This window comes from Colobus angolensis, unplaced genomic scaffold (genome assembly GCF_000951035.1).
Source record: "Colobus angolensis palliatus isolate OR3802 unplaced genomic scaffold, Cang.pa_1.0 Scaffold86, whole genome shotgun sequence".
Lineage (NCBI taxonomy): Eukaryota > Metazoa > Chordata > Mammalia > Primates > Cercopithecidae > Colobus > Colobus angolensis.
In genome coordinates, this window is record NW_012122487.1 from 1,408,901 (window position 1) to 1,428,402 (window position 19,502).

At 35.3% G+C, this 19,502-nt stretch overlaps 1 protein-coding gene across 1 annotated transcript; it reads left to right on the forward strand.

Moving 5' to 3' along the window:
* The first annotated feature begins 3,322 nt into the window (after positions 1-3,322).
* On the forward strand, positions 3,323-4,805 carry IFNE (interferon, epsilon). The gene has a single exon (XM_011930331.1). The coding sequence runs from the start codon at positions 3,938-3,940 to the stop codon at positions 4,517-4,519; it is 582 nt and encodes a 193-aa protein (XP_011785721.1). The 5' UTR covers positions 3,323-3,937; the 3' UTR covers positions 4,520-4,805.
* Positions 4,806-19,502: the final 14,697 nt, after the last annotated feature.

Consider the following 19,502-nt stretch of genomic DNA (forward strand, 5'->3'; position numbering starts at 1 on the left):
AAAAAAAAAAAAAAAAAAGAAAGTATCAGAGGAATCAAATTTCAAGTAACTCAACTATACCCTAAAACAAAGTTCAACTATATGTAAAGGACTTAACAAATCCAGCTCCCATTAAAGTAAAATTTACAATGCTCAGAATCCACTCAAAAGTGACCAAACATGCAAAAGACATAGGAAAATAGGACCCATAAAGAGTAGAAATACAATTGACAAGAGCAGACCCAGAAATGACACAAATGATAGAATTATCAGAAAAGGAGATAAAACGCTTACTATAAATATACCCCATATGCTCAAGAATGTAGAGGAAAAGATGAATGTGATCAGGAAAGAAATGTAGATATGAAAAAGAAACAAAATTGACTTCTACAAATGAAAGTATAATATCTGAAGTGATAAATATACTGGATGGGATTAACTGTAGATAAGATGCTACTAAAGGAAATACCAATAAGCTTGAAGGCAGACACAGAAACTATTAAAAATAAGACAGAGGAAAAGACTAAAAAGTAAATGAGTAAAGCTTCAGGGAACTGTGTGATAATATTAAACAGTCAAACACATCTAGAGATGTAGTCTCGGAAGAGATTAGGAGGGAGGGAATGGAAATAGAAAAATGTTAAAAGAAATAAAGTCTGAAACTTTTTCAAATTTGATGAAAATGATAAAATCATGGATTCACAAAGCTCAAAAAAATCCTTGTAAAAGAGACAAGAATAAAATCACACCAAAGCACATTATTATCAAATTGCCAGAAAATAGTGATAGTAAATCTTAAAAGCTGTCAAAGAAAAAGAAGAAACATTATACACACAGGAATAAAATTAAGAATGACCACAGTTTTCTCTTCAGAAATTATGCAAGCCAGAATAGAGTAGAGCAACATGTTTACAATAAAGAAAAAATCATCTTAGAATTCTATACACAGCAAAAATATATTTCAAAAAGAAGACACAATACTTTTTGAGACAGACAAAAGCCAAGAGAGTTTATTTCCAGGGGATGTGTGATATAAGAAATATTAATGAAAGTAGTGTAAAGAATGAGAGAGAGGAAATAGAAGTATACTGTTATAATATCCCTACACTGTACTTTAAGTGGGTTGTAATATTATTTGAAGGTAAACTGTAATATGTTAAATAAAGATGTATATTTTTAATACTAGAGCAACTTGTGTGAAAACAAAAAGTAAAACAAAGTGGTATTACTACCAAGTCAATAATGGAGATAAAATGGGCAGTAGAAAACAACAAAAAATTCAATCCAGAAGAAGGAAGGAAAAGCTTAAAAGTGAAAAAAGAACATATGGGCAGTTAGAAAACAAATAAAGTGGTAGATATAAACCGAGCCATACTGACAATTACATTAAGTTTCGTGACCTAAACACTCTAATAAAGCAAAGATTGTCAGACAGAATAAAATACAAGATCCAACTATATGCTCTGTATAAGAAACTCACTTTAAATATAACATGAATAAGTTAAAAAATTAAAAGATGCAAAAAGATATGCTAACACTAATTAAAAAAACAGAAATGGTTATCAGAGAAAGTTGATTTAGGAGTAAGGAATAATGCAAAGGATACAGAGGGACATTTTAAAATAAAGGGGTCAATACATCAAGAGGACATAGTAATCCTAAATATGATGCACCTAATACTAAAGTTCTAAAATAAATAAGGGAAAAACTGATAGAACTTAAATGGGAGATTGGCAAATCTAAAACTATACTAGGGATTTCAATTCTCTCTTGATAGTTGATAGAACAAATAGACTGTCAGAAAGGATATAGAAAATTTCAAACACTTTTAACCAGCTTAACCTAATTGACATTTATAAAATAGTCCAACCAACAAAAGTAGAACATTATTATTTCAAGTTCACAAGGAACTGTCATCAAGATAAACCATATTCTGAGCCATAAAATAAGTCTCAATAAATTTAAACTACATTCTTTAACCACAACGATTCAAATATGAAATCAGTAACAGAAAGGCATCTGGAAAAGCCCTGATCATTTGTAAATTAAACAACATTTAGATAATTTTTGTCAATTGAATGAAAATTATGAGAAAGCCTTAATTATAGATTAGAGCTTGTTATTAGACAGTCACGCCTGATATTCTTAATTTATTTTTATATTGTTTTCCTGAAGCTCAGCATAAAATATTTAAAGATTTTTTGAGACTAGTCAAAATTCTACTGTCCACATAGATTAAGCATAATGTTATGAAACAAGTGTTATTCCTTTTGTATATTATATATTATCATAGGTCTTTTCTCTCTGTCTCTCTCTCTCTCTCTCTCTCTCTCTCTCCCCTTTCTCTCAGATAGAGAGGGAAAAGACCCCTCTGTGGAGCATGCTGACTCAGTTTATTTCAACTTATTAATACTAGAGTAAGTGACCAAACATACAGCTGAGCTGGTATATAATGAGACCATACATGTTTACAGAGTGCCTGTTGTCGACATTTAGGGATTCACCCAGCTGCCTGCAGAAAAATGATTAAAGATGAGATTCAACATCTTGTATCACTTTGTGTAGAACATATTAATTTATTCCAAGTCAACACATATTTACGAAGCAACTACTATAGTTGTATAGACAGTAAAGAAATCAGTTATCAGTATTTATTTCACACTCTGAAGAGACTTTTAATCATGTAAATTCATAGTCAAATATAAGACAGAACAGGAAAGATGTCTTAAATAAGGTAGGTACAAAGTGTTGTGGGGATCCAGAATATTATGGCTCCTTGGGGGAGATCTGGGCCTTAAAGGACAAGTAGTCTTTAGTCCTTGCACAGAGAAGTTCTTGAGGTAAAGGAGGCAACAGGTGATGTTTCAGAGAAAGCATCATCAATAAACACACACACACACACACACACACAAGCACTAGCTGTATTAAGGGAGTACTAAATCACTTTTTCTGGAGTTCAGATTCCCTCACACTATAGTGCAACAGTGGGATAAGATTGGAAAGGTAGATTGGGGGCTTATTCAAGAGGAACTTAGAATATGGAACTGGGTATTTGTAATTCAGAGGACATTGTTAATGTAGAGATGTTCACATTAGTTTACCAGAGTTATCACTATTCTAGGGAATATACACTAACCAAATGCCCCCAATCTCTCTTCACATATAATTTTATCATCTATAATGGATACATATCATTTAATTATATGGATGTACCAACATATATGTAATCATTTGCCTGTTGTTGAAGCTATAGGTTGTTTCTAATATTCTGCCATTGCAATAATATTATAACAACATTCTTTGCTATTTTTTTCACATTGCTTCTATAGGCTAGAATCTTAGATATTAAACTGATAGGATAAGATGTAAAATAATTTAAGATTGCTGATGTATGTTTTAAAGTTAATTTGCTCAGGCATTTGTGAAAATGTACAGTTCCAGTTGAGGTTTTAAATTTAGTTGTTTGTAGGTATTTTAAGTTTTGCCCCTGAATTCCTTATAAGTACTGCCAAGCCTTTGATAAGTTTTACTCCATGAAAGACTATTACTGAAAAAAACTTAATCTCAATAAAAGAACTTTAATAAGCTTGACTAAATATTTAGAAAGCACATTGTGTTCAGTGAAACTTTGTATATAATGAATAGAATAATAAAAGATTATATTGGCTGACTAGTCTATAATTGCCTCGAGGAAAGCATACAATGAATACGTTATTTTGGTTACTTCCTCAAAATAGCCAACACAATAGGGAAATGGAGAAAATGTACCCTGAGCACCATGAAAAGGGAACCTGAAAATCTAATGTGTAAACTTGCAGAAATGACATTAGAAAACAAAACCAACAAAAGAGAACACTCTCCAAAATAATGTGAGATGCATGAAAGGCAAACATTCATTCACTAGAGTTGGAATTTCCCTAAATCTATGCTGAGATAAGTAGCATATTTGACCTTCACCATGATTATCAAGCACTTCTTTGAAATTGTGTTGGTGCTGCTGGCCTCTACCACTGTCTTCTCTCTAGATTTGAAACTGATTCTCTTCCAGCAAAGAAGAGTGAATCAAGAAAGTTTAAAACTTTTGAATAAGTTGCAAACCTTGTCAATTCACCTGTGTCTACCACACAGGAAAGACTTTCTGCTTCCTCAGAAGTCTTTGAGTCCTCAGCAGTACCAAAAAGGACATACTCTGGCCATTCTCCATGAGGTGCTTCAGCAGATCTTCAGCCTCTTCAGGGCAAATATTTCTCTGGATGGTTGGGAGGAAAATCACATGGAGAAATTCCTCATTCAACTTCATCGACAGCTCGAATACCTAGAAGCACTCATGGGACTGGAAGCAGAGAAGCTAAGTGGTACTTTGGGTAGTGATAACCTTAGATTACAAGTTAAGATGTACTTCCGAAGGATCCATGATTACCTGGAAAACCAGGACTACAGCAGCTGTGCCTGGGCCATTGTCCAAGTAGAAATCAACCGATGTCTTTTCTTTGTGTTCAGTCTCACAGAAAAGCTGAGCAAACAAGGAACAGACCCTTGAACGACATGAAGCAAGAGCTTACTACAGAGTTGTAGAAGCCCAAGGTAGGTGGAGGAACTAGAGGACTTCTCCAAACATGATTATTTCTGTTCTTCATAGAATGGTAATACAATTTATAGTATAATCACACTGCTTTGATTTTGTATATATATATATTAATCTGTGTTTTAAGATTGTGCATATTGACCACAATTGTTTTTATTTTGTAATGTGGCTTTATATATTCTATACATTTTAAATTGCTTATATGTCAAAATAAATTCATTAATATGGTTGATTCTTCAAATGGGTGTATTTTCATGCAGGCTGGCTGGGTAGATACAATGAAATATGCCACTAATGTAAAAATACTTTCCTTAACATAGAACTCCATTGCGATGATTGGCTTATTTGCCAGAAATTGCTAGAGACAATGAGAAATACTGGGAATAATTTGCATTGTAAGATTTGAAAATATTATTACACAGTGAATATTTACATTACAGGAGACACAATAGAAGTATGGTGAAAGGACATGAACAGTTTGCAGAGAAAAAAATCGACATTAAAAGAGGTTCAATCTCACTCATGATAATAAAAATACAAATTAAATAGCATGCATGCCATTTATAGTACAATCACTATGGAGGCAATTAGGTGATATCTATCAAAATTATAGATGCAAGTAAACTTTCATCTATAAATTCTAGGCCTGGAAATGTGTCCTATAAAAATACTTGCCTATGGCCGGGTGTGGTGGCTCACGCCTGTAATCCCAACACTTTGGGAGGCCAAGGAGGGTGGATCACAAGGTCAGGAGTTCGAGATCAGCCTGGCCAATATGGTGAAACCCCCGTCTGTACCAAAAATACAAAAATTAGCCAGGCATGGTGGTGGGCACCTATAGTCCCAGCTACTTGGGAGGCTGAGGCAAGAGAATCACTTGATCCTGGGAGGCACAGGTTACAGTGAGCTGTGATCATGCCACTGCACTCCAGCCTGGGCGACAGAGTGAAACTCTATCTCCGAAAAAAAAAAACCCAAAACTTGCCCACGTGTGATATAACTTACAAACAACATTATTCTCTGCAGTACTATTAGTAATACCAAAAGACAAGAAACCATCTCGATTTTCCTAATTAGAGACAGTTGAGGCATATTCATATAAAGGAACAGTATTCAGCTGGTGAAACAAATGAGAGGATGTTTCTTTTTGAAAAAGTTGAAAATAGGCGAGATACAGAGCAGTGTAAATAAAATACTACATTTGGGGTGAAAATGTTAAATAAAATTTATGTTTGTCCTTACTGTATGTAAATAAAGAATAAGAAATAAATTACAATGATTACCTGTATTTAGGGGAAGAAGGAAGACTGAAGAAGAAGATTAGGGTGGGAGAGATTTTACAGCTCGTTTAAAAATTTTTATATTAAATCGTGAATATTACAAATTAAGATAATAATTTAAAATGTATCTAACAAGTCACAGTTATCAGAAATATGCATGAGGGAGTCTGGCTGGTGAAGGTCAAAAGGAACAGGACTGAGTTAGCCTGCCCCTGGTTGGGATGTCTGCAGGGAGGAGGGCTGGAGAGAAGCATACCCGTGCCAGGGGAAGAGTTCCTGCTCCTGGGAGACACCAGTGATGGAGGGATTCCAGCTCTTCTAGCCAGGAACTCCCAGAAGTCACCACGGAACAATATGGGGGCAGAGAAACTAAAGTTCATTGAGGCTTGGTGGCTATTCCACTTTTGTCCACTGTAAGCAGCAGAGCCATGGCCCAAAACTCTGATGCTACTTCTACTACCATGTATCATGTTCTACGTCAGATTCATTGCATAATTGGAGATAAATGTCAGTGGTAAATGTAAAAACTCAGTGAAGAACAAAGCATACTCCAGTTTAATTAGTGCAAGTGAGTAATGGCTGGTACTTTAGACTTGGTTTGAAAGGGAAGATTAGGAACCGAAGAGGATCCTGAAAGTGAGACAGTCACCTGCAATAGTGAAGAGGGTTAAGGAAGCAGAGGCTGGCAATCAGAAGCAAGTCTTTGCTGACTTCACATTGTGGCCAAGGATTGGTCTGTTTACCTTCAAGTTCACACAAAGGTAGTGAAGTGGAGGAAGGAGAAATACCACACTGGACTGCAAATACAAGTTACTTTTCTTCTCATGGTCTGTAAAATTTTTTTGTTGTTCTTTAAGCCAGGAAGTTTGTAGAACCAAATCCTTCATTTAACACATTATCCAATTTTCAAATTGACCTCACAAAATGCTTTCTGTTATTATTATTTTTTCTAAAGTGAGAACAAGACTGTAAAGGTGAAGTAAAATGCTCAAAGTAATGTAGCAAGCCACAGAGCTTGCAGATACCGGAGCAAAGGTCTTATCCCAAGTCAGCCTGACTCAAAAGCCTGCACTGTGTTCTTGACAACTCAAACCTGAATAACATTGTGTGATATCACTGCAAAATAATAATAACAGTAATAATAATTTTCTCCTAGCTTTCTTTATTCAAGTTCACAATGGTCTCTGCAGTCTTGAATTAAAGAAAAGATATTTCCCTTTCTCTTGACATTGCTTTCTTAAGAACTGAGAACAGAATGAAGGAACTGTCAAATGGAAACATTTAGCAAATAATACTCATATTTAGACGTTTAAACTAATACTTTATATCCTAATGTTTTCCCAAACATGTAGGTTTATGAAGTTGATATCCTGTTTGTATAATCACCTCAATGCCTAGCACAAAATAAAAAATTGTTACTTTTAAATATGTCTGCCCTTCTAAAACTCCAAAACCAGAGTTCTAAACTTGGGAATACTGGGAAGGAGAAATGTATTAAAAGATTGGACTCCTGGCTTAGTAGCACATGGAAAGGCTTGGAGTATGGGTAGGTTCATTTGTACTTGCAGGCTGAGTTATATTTTTGTTACATCTATATGTATTGAGCTAAGCAAATCATTAAATCCAAAAGCAGGTTACAAATAATAACAGCATCATCATATTTTCTACAAATAAAATATTCATGAAAAGTATATGAAAAGAAATGCATGAAAATGTTCATAGTACTTCACTTACACTTTTTGGATTAAATATTTCTCCCATGAATAAGGATTTCTTTTAGAACCAGGAAAAAATAAAATTATTATATTTTTGAAATTTAAAAAAAGAACAGGCTGGGTACAGTGGCTCGCCTGTAATCCCAGCACCTTTGGAGGTCAAGGCAGGCAGATTGCTTGAGCCCAGGAGCATGAGACCAGCCTAAGCAACATGGTGAGATACTATCTCTATTTTAAAAAATAAAAAGAACTCTTGTAAAGGGCACCTGCTGTAAGTTAAGCCCCACTCTAACATGAATCAGAATCACCTGGAGGATTTGTTAAAACCCTAATTGCATGGTCCCATCCCACTGTTTCCGATTCAATAGGTCTGTGGTGTGGCCCGAGTAATTACATTTCTAACAGTTTTCACATGATGCTGTTGCTGCTGGTCCTGTGGTTACACGTGGTAAGCCATACCCCTACTTCTTGATGGCCTTGGTAGATTTTTAAGAGATGAAGGCATAGTTTTTTTAAGGCTACTGATCTCATATTTCTTATGACATCTGGAAAAAGTGAGCACCCTATATAGGAGTTAGTTGATGAAGATTTTTTTTTTCTATCGCTGCCTTTTCACAGCAGCAAATCAGACATTTTTCTTCTTAAAGAAGCTATATGTAGCAACTGTCATATCCTAGGTGCACCCCATGACAATAACTGCCTTTTAAGGAAAATAGACTAAAAGAAGTTTTGTTTTGTTTTGTTTTCTGTAAGGATTTCTGGTCCTCATACCATGTGGTTGAGTGAAATCAAAACTTCAACCATAGCAATGCTGATTGGACAAAGAATGTGTTGTGGACACAAAATCAAACCTCTGGAGGACAGAGGATTCATTCCAAGGTGAAAAATGGCAAACTTATCCAGTAATCTCCTCTTTAGAGAAGTATAAATGTTTGGTAAATAGATTTGGGGGCCATTCGTGGAATTGCCTTTGGCTAACGTCATTTAACCCAAATTTTCTACTCCTCCCTAGGGTCTGCTTGTATTCAACAACTGGTCTATGTGGGGGTGTGAAGGCCCCTTACTCCACCTGCGAAGAGTCATCCCAGCTTCAGACCACATTTCCCAGCCTCCTGTTATTGGCTAATGCCATTTTGTGACCACACTGGAGCTTAGCTTTCTCCTTTGCCTAACCGTCCTGCCTTTTCTTCTCACAAATGTTGATTCCATAGCTTTCTCCAATAAACAAACTCGTTGCATGAGAATCATCATCTCAGAATTTGTTGTCTGACCTTCAATTTAGGGCCACAGAAAACCTAAGCTCATAAGTTGTTTCTTTTGCTAGCTACACATTCTTTCCCTTATATGTGTTAATAGCATTCCTGTTATTCATGATTCACTTAAAATTTTTCCCTTCATGGAAAGCCTTTATAGTCTGATTTGTCGGAACCTATTTGCTCCTTGCCCACAACAGAAATCTTACCATGTCACCCACCTCATTGTACTGTAATGGATTACTTCTCTTTCTTCCAACTAGACTCTTACCTACTTTATAGTAAGGACATGGCTTCTTAACTCTTTAGCACATTATTCAACATTTAACAGAGAGACTCTAAATATTGAATGAATGCAGACTTTTTAAAATGTAGCATTAAAGGAAAGAAGGGAGATACCAGTACCATACTGTCAATGCCAATTAGACATATGAGGAGACTGTCTAGAAATGAGGAAGTCTTTCTTGTTTATGTGGTATGCTAAGAGGTTAAATTCTTATGTTTGTTTTTGAGACTCTCCATTATTCCTAGATGGACCTGATATGCTACTTCTTAGAGTGAAAATGAAGTATTTATCTTTCTCTGATGAAATGGTGGGTTTTACACTTATATAGCAAAGGCACAATAAAATAAGAACATAATATGTAGGGCAGAAGTCCAGATGGGAGCCTCTCTTCTAACTAGTTGTTCTGATCATCTTAAACAATGCTTTCCTGAACTAATTTTTTTTTTTTTTTTTTTTTTTTTTTTGAGACGGAGTTTCACTCTTGTTGCCCAGGATGAAGTGCAATGGCATGATCATGGCTCACTGTAACCTCTGCCTCCTGGGTTCAAGCGAGTCTGCTGCCTCAGCCTCCCATGTAGCTGGGATTACAGGTGCCTGTCACCACACCCAGCTAATTTTTGTATTTTTAGTAGAGACAGCGTTTTACCATGTTGGCCAGGATGGTCGTGAACTCCTGACCTCAGGTGATCCACCCACCTCAGCCTCCCAAAGTGCTGGGATTACAGGTGTGAGCCACCATGCCGGGGCAACCGCACTCTTAGCACCATCTTGAGCACCATTAGCACCATCTTGAGCAGTTCTAAAAGGATCTGTTTTTTGCTCAGCTTATTTAAAAAACTTAATATTATGAAATATTAAAACAATATATGCCCATGGTATAAATGGCTCAATTTTACAATTTTATAAGATATAACACTCTTCCCATTGTTCTAGTCAAAAGGCCACTCACTCATTTGTTGTCCAAAATAGGTGGCCACTAGCTATTAATAAAGATTTGGTGACAATTTTCTTCATTTCTTTGGATTTTATACATAAAGCATTATGAGTAGGCAGAAGATAGCCAGCATGTAAGTGTTTAGAGGTAAGTAGCTCGGGTTACGTAGTAAGTATGCAGGAAGGGACCATAATACAGTAACAGTCCTATGAATTTTGCCTTCAATGCAAAAATAATCCAGTTTCTTAGAGGTGTGAAAACCTGTTCGGTCAATTTAGGTAGAGATGTTTATCTCTTGGAAAGAATGAAGTGAGATTTAAATAGAACAAATGACAGGATTCCATTGACTAATAAATCATGTAACTTTAGTCTACATAAGAAAGGTAAGCATACATTGTTTTAGTGAAATTTATTCCAAGTTAAGTTTCAACATAAGCCTTACAGCAAATAAAATATAGATCCTTGGAGAAAATTTAATTACTCTAAGTAATAGAAATTGATGTCAGTTCGTGTCAGATGAACAATGCAGTTACCAATCTGTATGAAAACATTTGGGATCAAAGTGAATTTATTTGGAAAGCACTGAGAATTGAATTCTTAGCTGGTGTATTATTCAGTATAACAGATCTTTTTAAAAAAGTAATAGTTCCTAATCCACTCTTACTTTAGATGGAGGAATGAGTACCAGAGAAAGAGGCTAGATGAAATTGGAAAGAAATAAGCATATTTCCAGACTCAATGGTGGGATTAGAGGAGAAATACTTTGAAGGACCCATTTGTGCCTAGTAGAGGGGGAAAAGAAAGATAATACACTCTGTGGATGGGATAGAGATCAGGAGCAGAAATAACTAAAATAATAAAAATGTTTCTGAAATGCCTCTGGCTAAGTGGGTTCTTATTGTGCACTCAAATTAGAGAGGCAAAGAGAGGATTCCGTACATTTCAGCATTTACATTGCAGCACCTGCGGGAATTGTAATTGAGGATACAAGATTAGGGGTCCCATTGAGAAAGGATTTTAGAGACTTCACTGTAGGTTCATGCTGTAATTTCCAACACAAAGTTTCCTAGGAGCACTTGGGACTGTCTGAGGGGTTGAACATAAACAAAACAAAACAAAAGAAAATGAAATCAAACAAAAAGCATATATGGTATGGTGTGGAGGGAGGGAAGGTGGGTTACCGGGTAGTGGGAACCACAGGACTTAGGGTTTCAGGGCATGTATGTTGGGGAGGGTGGGAGAAGGTGGCTAAAAAAAACAAAACAGAAATGTGACGTTGAACACACACACACACACACACACAAGGTAGAGTGCAAAGTTTGAGATAAAAGATTTTTTCCCCTAAATCATCTCTTTTAGATTGCCATGTACTGTCTTCTCCTGCTAATAATGCCTGATATTAAAAATCAAAAGGAATAAAAAACACTAAATGACCTTCTCGTGCACAACACTCAGGTAAATAGCTATGAAGGTTGAACCAAGGGGTAGCCTTAATGTTGCACCCATGGCTTTGTCAAAGTTGACAAAGCAGAGTTATTGTGCTAAGCAGAGTTATTGTGACTGGACCAGGTGTGGATATAACTCTTTTTTTCCTTAGAATGGGTTCCTTTTTAGGATAAACAACAAACCCACTCTACAACCATGACACAAGTCCAGACACGTCTGAGTCCAAGGGCAGCACAGTTTAGGCTCAAGCTGAGGACGTTCAGTACGTGGGAAAACATGTAAAATATAATACATTTTATAAATATGTCTAGACAATTCATATGATGTCATCAGATCCTGTATATACAGCCAATGAGCTGTGAAAACTATATCCAATAAAATCATGTTTTTGAAGAAATAGATATTCCCCCACTGGAGTATTAAATCTGCTCCAGTTCCACTTGCTCCCTTGACTGGGCTCAGGGTTACAATCTGGACAAGAATGAGATCTTCAAGTGTCTGTATGAGAATCTTGCCTCTTTCATGACTAGGAGACAGGAAAGAATCCACATTTCCTTAGGGGCTGATGGAAGATAGCTCCCTGCTGACAAAAGATCATGCCACTGTGTCCCCTGCGAATACCACCAGCAGATATTCAAGCCTTTTGTGACACAGAGATCTCATGCTAGTTGAGATGAAACCTGGATGGAGAAATTTCTTACTGGGTCTCACCAGCAGATGGACACCTAGAGAAATTAGAGACAGGAAACAAAAAGAAGCCTGCCTCCTGAGAAGTGAGCATGTTATTCTGCTTCTCTTTGCCTCTGGTCATTCAGCTATTGAGTATAATAAAAATAGCCCAAATCATTGGATGGTTACGAGGATGAATTGAATTATAAACACTTCAGAACAATGCCTGGCATGCTCAATAAATAGAAAACATTATACCTAGTTATCAAAATGTAGGAAACAAATGCAAACCTATTAAATACCAGAAATATGTGTATATAAAACATCTTTAAACCTTCAGACAGGAAAGCTCTTTCTGAGTAATATGAAAACCAAGGCCACAATGGAAAAAAGAAATACATTTTAACACGTTAAATGGAAAAAATTCTGTCCAGCCATAAAGGGCCATAAAGACAATTCAAATCACATGGGAAAAAAATACCCATATTTTAAAATATGAGTATTAATATTTTAAATAAAAAGTTCAAATATTTTAAGAACCTGATAGAGATATGAGTAAGAAATATAGAGGCAGTTTACGAGGAGCATAAATAGCTATGAGTGGATAATATGCCAAATAATATGCCTCTCTTTTCAAATAAATGAAAGATCTGATGAACAACAAAAAGATTAGTTGGTGATGGTTGGGATAAGAGTAGATACAGTAGAAGTATAAAATTTTAAAACACTTACAGTTAATTTGGTAAAATCTACCAAAATTATTAAACCACCAGACCCAGAAAATGCAACCCTAGGTATTTATGTTACAAAAATACTCTATTCATATGCCAGCTCAAACATATATACAAATTTATTTATTGAAGCATTATTTATACAAAAGACAATTGTAGTGAAATTAATATGCTATTATAGAGGATTGGTTAACAGTGCTCCCTTTGTATTACAGAATACTGTACAGTCATTCAATCTAATTAGGTAAAGAATATTTATTTACATCCAAACTGTTCATAATATGCTGAATGGTGTTGAGTGAAAATGCAAGCAAAGGAATAAGAATGATTACATTAGCCGGGTGCATGGCCCACGCCTGTAATCCCAGCACTTTGGGAGGCTGAGGTGGGCGGATCACGAGGTCAGGATATCGAGACCATCCTGGCTAACACGGTGAAACCCTGCCTCTACTAAAAATACCACAACAAAAAAAATTAGCCGGGTGTGGTGGCGGGCACCTGTAGTCCCAGCTACTCAGGAGGTTGAGGCAGGAGAATGGTGTGAACCCAGGAGGCGGAGGTTGCAGTGAGCTGAGATCGCACCACCGCACTCTAGCCTGGGCGACAGAGAGAGACTCCGTCTCAAAAAAAAAAAAAAAAAATGATTACGTTGATGAGGAAATAGAGGGTAGAAATGAGATTTTAAAATTCTCTTTTAATTTGTGGAACATAAATATCTCGTTTTCTCTGTTTTAAATTCTTAACTATCCATTTAAGTTGACTCAGATGGTATCCAGCATTTCTATTTTCATGAAGCAAATGAGATTTATCATAGCTTAGTTTCTACTGTGGTTGGTACGGGAAGACAACATCTGCGTTTGGTATCACCAGGGGACAATGTGGAGGGACCACTTCACTGGCCACTATTAAAAAGTGGAGGTGAAACAGATAGAATATTAGATAAAAATCATATTTTCTAATAAGTAAATATGAGAATTTTAATATGTTTCTCATTTAATGAACAAACAGTGATAGAGCTTTATAAATAATTAAAATTCCAACTTCTGGAAATTGATATGCTCTTTACTATATGGTTTTTCATAGTCGTTTATGGATGAGTAAAGCACATTCTTATTTTTTTCTCTAGCACCATTCTGGATCTTGGAGCTATGTTTTTGCACCTCGTGATAATTGACTTATTTTCTCTTTAAAGCAAAAGTTTGCACTAAGAAAGGCTCCTCTAACCCAACATCTTGCTCTAAACTTATCTTTAGCTGATCCAGCAATTGCTGAATAAGTTACAACAGCAAGCTCTCCACAAATCTCTATTCAGTAGGAAGTCACACTCTTGGATTAAATTAAAATGAAGGAAAACACTGCTTGAATGTACCTTACAGAAGAAAGACATTCAGAAAAGGTCCTTTGGTACAGAGTCAGAAAAGATCTCCTACTTGTAGGGATTATGAACCCAAAACAGACCTCTAAGAAGGAGGCATTTTGGATGAATAAGAATGGTCCCATGGCAATAATCTCAAAGCCCATTGTGATGTTCTTAGACTAACAATGTCAGGAAACTCAGAAGGTAAGGAACTTATTTACATCTGTAGCTTATTTGCATGTTACTTGAAGTATTTGCTTATTTTGTGTCATTTTTAAGAGTAGATGCAATTTATTAGCATTTGGTAAAGTCATTTTATTTCATTTATGATCTGAAAAAAACCCATAGTTTTGGCTTTAAGGCATAAATTTTACCAATATATGTATGCTTTAACTGGAAATAATATATTTGAAATATATCTTGATATATTTTCTATTCTTTGAAATCTGAGTTTTCCCTGGTAGCTCTTCACTCCCTTTCCCAACCCACTCTCCCTCCTCTCCCTAGGGAAGGAGAAGTTAAATGTACATAGGAAAGGGGAAGAAGAGGACTAGCCACAATTCCCATCACATAGGAATGTGAGATAAAGGCCATTCTGGTGCTGGGTAGCATTCATTAGCAGAAAAAGAGAGGAGGGAAGATACAGAATAGTATGGAATAGCAGTGTCCTCAATAACCTCTTCCCCTGGTGACACCTTGGCAGGGCCAATGGATATCCAGATTAATTCAAGGGTGAGATATTGTTCCTGGATTTTCAGGGTATTGACTGCGGTGTCTCTAGCAGAAAAAGTACGTTATATCAGTTTCCAAATGTAATTCCTATGTCAGATATATGTGGGCCAATGGTGAGATGAAAGAGCACTATCAAGTAAATTCAAATACTAGGCCCTTTCCATTTTCTTCAATATGTGGTGTCCAAGGTTGCCATAGAATGGAAAGTGAGAAAAGAGAATCATCCATGGGAAATTTACATGAGCCAAGCCAAAAAGGGCCATGACATCTGTCCATATTGTATTGGTAAGAACTTAGTCATACATTCTTGGCTAACTGCAAGGAAAGCAAAGCAGGGTGTAGCTCTGTGTCCAAAATGAAAATAAATTGGGTTTGGTGCTTACCAGCAGTGACTTTGCTACATATTGACCTTCAGGTCACCCAACATTCTTGTTTCTCTTTGCCTCCCATGTACGGCACACTCATTCTAACTTGAAGAGACCAATCCAAAGTATTTTCTAGTAATTCCTTCCAGCTCAAAGCTCAGAGTCTTTGGGTCATATGGAGTCCTCTTCATAGTAGCTGGATATGACTCTGTGTAGTCTGAATGTAGAATGGTCACAACAAAGACATGCATTCAGAATTGCCATGAATGGGAAACACAGCAATTTTTATATCCTACTCATAGAGTTCTGAATTTCCTTGATTCCCTTTTAGCTCTCTGCTTGTGTACTGAAAAACACTTTCTTGAACTCATATCTTTCTAAAGTTACTTGCCAAATCCAAAGGCAGTCAACAATTTTTCACACCTACTACTAACATCGTTTTTCAACCTCTACCCTTAGAGGTACAAGTTCAGTAGGCATATAATCTGCTTTCTAAATTAATACAAGTTACAATTTTGTAAAAGTTCATCATTGCCTAACATAAATAATTTGTATAAATGAAATATTCATTATAATGAAATTATTGGCCAAAACAATATAATGCACATAATTGAATAAAACATGACTAAATTGTAACTTTTGAAAAATTTTTATTCATTCCTTTCATTTATTAACTTATACACAAGTATTGTATGAACATATGTACAATGAAAAGACAAAAGGGACAAAATTTATTAATGAGCAATGGGAACAGAAATTATCAATAAAGTTGTATTCACAGGCTTTCTAATTACAGGAGCTTTTCTCTGAGGAATATTACAGGAACCTTTCCTGATTGGTTCTTGGCATTTGTGATCATGATGATGTATTGCATTGAAAAGAAAATAAGTGGAAAGAATTTAAAGTCGATAGAGTTTTTCACAATGAAAAGGTAACTTTTGGGGCATAGAGGGAGGAAGAATGGGTCCAGGAAAGTAGAGGCATCATCTTGTGCTCATCTATGCCCTAGGTGGAGCAAAAGGTACAACCCATCTCCTAGCATAGGTCTCTTTCCTAAACTTTACCCTATGCTGATTTTACCCAAATGCATATGTTTAGCCTGGAAGTCATTCCTATGTTTAAAAATTATATATCCAAGTGCTCTCCATTTGACACCTCCATTTTAGACCTAAACTCAAAGTGAGGTTATTCAAAACCAATCTCCTGGGGGAAAAATGATTTCCCTTATTCTTTTCCAATTCTGTTAGCTGCAGTTCCACTTTTATAGGTTCTCACATAGGCGTTCTTGACTCCTCATTTTCTCTCACATCACATCTCCAGTCTGAGTGCAATTAATGTTTTTACACCATTAAGAGTTTCCAGGTAGGAACTTCATATAGCTCTTTATTTTGAGCATGTGTCTTAATCCACTGAGTTATGGTAATAGATTTTTTGGAATTATTCTTGAATTCCTAGGAAAACAATACTCAATTAATAGTTAATATTAACATGCCTCTGGATTATTTTTCTGATATTTTACTTGTAGCTATACATAGATAATTTTCTATCTGTAGTGACTGTTTTTTTGTTTTGTTCTGTTTCAACCCTCTTGTATAATCAGTTTTTTACTAGTCTCAAAAATAATTTTGGTGATTTTCTAATTTTTCACTTCCCCTGTCAAAAATTATTTTTAATTGTTAAGAATGCATTTTAATTCTAAACTAAACAGGGGTCTCAGCATGAGCGTTTTTAAAACTTTTAAGATAATTCCAAAGTGAAGCCAAAGTGGAAAGAACTGCTCTAGGAGATCGTATAAAGGAATTGTGAAGCAACTTATTCCTGTTGTAATTAGAAGACTTCTCTCAGGGATCTGCTCCATATGGAGGTATTTTGTGGTCACCTAGGAGAGATTATCAACCCTCGACCAGTGATTGGATGTCTAGACCAATGGTGCCACTTACCCACCAATGAAGTTTGAAAGTTCACTACTCACATGCACAGCAACTATTAAGTGAGGAAACAGGAATAACACAAGCTGGATTAAAGGGAAAGAGTCAGGTAGTACGCATAGCTTGAAATTTTATGCTGTTAGGAGGTGGGACTGTGGTGGGGTTCCCTCAAGTAGACCAGGGTCTGTGGGGTTTGGAATCCTCACAAGTGTGAGGGGACAGAAGTTGGGTGTAGCCCAGCTCTCTTGTTGGTCTCATAGATGGTAGGGTAGAGGAATAGGTGGGATGGGACCAGACAGCCTGTCAGAAGTAAAAAATCAAATATGAGATATTTCTCCTTATTACAAAAAGAGACTCTCCTGAGGATCCCACCTGTTTGCTTCTGGCTTTGTTCTTCACTTGTGGACAGAATGTTGTCCATATAGATGAAAAAACAAGGATAGGCATCAGCATGCTTCTTTATGTCCTGGCCAATGACCACTATATGACCAACATTCAAAGGGCAAAGAATAAGCTTCTCACAGATTAAAGAAGACAGGATATAGAATGTTAATGGATTGGAGGTTTCAATATTGTTAAGATGTTGATTTCTCAAAAAATCTCAATAAAATTTTAACAGATTTTTCTATGGAAATTGACAATAAAATTCTGAAATTTACACTGAAGCACAAAAGACTTAGGCTAGACAATTTTTAAAGAAAAGAACAAATCCAGAAGAGTAATACTAAGCTAGTCTGTCTGGGACAAAGATAAAAAATAAGTAGATCAGTAGAAGAGAATAGAGCCAAAATACAGGCCGTATTTATGGTCACCTGATTTATAACTAATACGTCACTGCAATTCAATAAGCCTAGAAGATTTTTCTTAAATGTTGTGTGTCACTTGAATATCCATGCTACCTCACTACGTACAATAAAGATGAATCATAGACCTAAATACAAAAGTTAAACATATAAAGATACTAGAAGAAAACATAAAAGCATATCATTATGACATGATATTTATGTACTTAGTTACTGTAAGCAGTGTTTCCTTAAATAGGACAAAAATGAAGTAACAAATAAAATTTGATAACTTAGTCTTCATTAAGATTAATAACTTTAAGTGAATAAAAAGATCAGCTTCAATCTGAAAGATGTTATTTGTAATACATTTACCCAACAAAGTAGTTGTATCTAGGATATATAAATAACTAAAATAAAAAGAGAAATCAATATCAATAAGAAAAGGAGAAAGTACTTACCAAAAACAAAGATTGGAACAGGCATTTCACAAAAGAGACGATGCAAGAGGCTCATAAAACTTGAAAAAACAACATTCCCAACATACATGAACAATATGGATGATTTCACAGACATAACATTGAATGAAAAAGTTAAATATTAAAAAAAAGCTAAAATGTGTTTTCATTTATAGAAAGTTCAATTTATGGTAATAAGAGGATACAAGAGTGGTTAGATTTATGATGGGGTGTTCATTAAGGGTACAAATGGAGCCTTATTTTTACCCTAAAGGACCAAATTGTCTTCATATTGTAACTTTGATTCCTCTTGCTTGTTTCATAATGTTTTACATTTGTCATTATTTTACCACAATATTAAATATTTCAAGGGAAAGTAGACATTGCTGCCTTTTGCCTAATTTTTTAGAATAATATTTTTGTTTATAATTTCACTTGTTTTAAAAGAAACATGCCTGATCTTATTTGCACATATCTGTTTCTCATTAATTTGAAGTCTTAGAAATCATGATTGAGTATAATTTGTTTCTTTGGAAATATCTCATCAAAATATTTGAGATAATAGTTTATTTTTCTTATTCAATATTGGTGAATAGATTATTTTAAATTGTTTCCAGTAGTTGGATCAAAAATCTATGTTACTGATCACCTTATCAATTGGAAAAACTAGTGTAGAAATAATTTTTAAAAATATCTTCTATGGGTCTTTCAATTTAAGTGGTAAATATATTTATGGGAATCTATAATAAATAAATAACACAAAATAGTTTTAAAAGGTAAGCATAAAATCAGTGATATTAGCCTAATACTAGTTCTAGATTGTTATTTATTATCTAATCTGACCTCATTAAACCTTCCAATATAATTGTTTTTTAAGGGATATTTGGGAGCTTTTCCACCCTTATTTTTTATAACTTAGCTTTGTTCTCTGGTGTCTCTTTGATGAGTAAGGTATTTAAACAGTGGAGTGTTGGTTAAAAAAAAAAAAAAAAAGCCTTGAGT